Genomic DNA, 1,094 nt, shown 5'->3' on the forward strand with positions numbered 1-1,094 from the left:
GCCTGATTTGAAGAAACCCCTAAACAAATGACACGCACAGGCTCACTCCAAGTCTCTCAAAAAGTTGATCATTTGGAACTCTCCGGTGTCCAGGGTTGTGGCCAAGATTAATGATAAACAAAAAGGAGAATCAGACCGGCAGAGCTGGGCCAACCTGCTCCGGGTGCCACACCCCCCAACCCCAGTCCAAATAAGCTCTGCCAGGGGTTCTGAGGGTCCTCCACAAGGAGGGCTGAGGCAGGCTCTGCCCGCTGGCACGTTGCCCAGGGCCGCCACGGGGGTCGTGACCCGATGTCTGAGTCACCGGAGGAGGAGGAGATATTGCAGTCTCCGGAGACAGAGTCCAAAACAAGGATCCAGAGGCCCAGCCTCGAACTCCGTACCCTGATCTCCCCGCTCCCTGGCCCCCACCAAAATCAGATTGGCATCGTGGGGCCGGTGGAGGGGTGGTGGCAGGCTCCCTCTCTTCCAAATGATGGGCGTGCCTCGTCTCTGGCCCTGTTCTGGGCGGGGCCGCCTCACACCCCCACCGCCCAACCCTGACTGCACAGCTCCTCAGGCTCCCTGGAGGAACGAGGCACGGATTGGGGTCACAGACCACAATCACCCGGGGAGTGTTTGTTGGGCAGGGGTACAGGTGTGGTTTTCCCGGGGATTGCAGGGATGGGGGGGGGGGGTAGAGAGAAAGAGAAGGTCATTACGCGCATGCGCACGGGCGCCTTATTGTTTTCCCCCCACACACCCACCACCACCACCGCTGCTAATGGGCGGCGGCCACAATTAAAAAGGGTTGGGAAGGGGGGATAACTCTGTCTCACCCCACCCCCAGATATAAAGCCAGTTTTCCAGGCGCTTCCGAACCCAGTCCCCTTTCCTATCCTACGTCTTCCATGCCCGTCTGCCCAGATCCCTGCCAGTTTCCCCCGCCCGGCCACACCCCCGGAGCCCTCCCACTCCTGCCCAGCTACCTGCACAGCCCTGCCCTGGGCTGGTCCGCTTACCTTGCGGTCGGTGACTCCCTCGCCCACTGCGACCACGACTCCTGCGCCCTCCATGCCCGGAGTGAAGGGCAGCGGCGGCGTCCGGTCGTAGAG

At 61.8% G+C, this 1,094-nt stretch overlaps 1 protein-coding gene across 1 annotated transcript in view; it reads right to left on the bottom strand.

Moving 5' to 3' along the window:
- VAT1 (vesicle amine transport 1) overlaps window positions 1-1,088 on the bottom strand; it is a 6,745-nt gene extending 5,657 nt beyond the window's left edge. Inside the window, exon 1 of the mRNA XM_006773902.1 lies at window positions 1,002-1,088. Coding sequence (XP_006773965.1) covers window positions 1,002-1,055 — 54 coding nt within the window. The 5' untranslated portion in view covers window positions 1,056-1,088. The remainder of the gene's footprint in view (window positions 1-1,001) is intronic.
- Window positions 1,089-1,094: the final 6 nt, after the last annotated feature.

This window comes from Myotis davidii, unplaced genomic scaffold (assembly GCF_000327345.1).
Source record: "Myotis davidii unplaced genomic scaffold, ASM32734v1 scaffold1527, whole genome shotgun sequence".
NCBI classification, from domain to species: Eukaryota; Metazoa; Chordata; class Mammalia; order Chiroptera; family Vespertilionidae; genus Myotis; species Myotis davidii.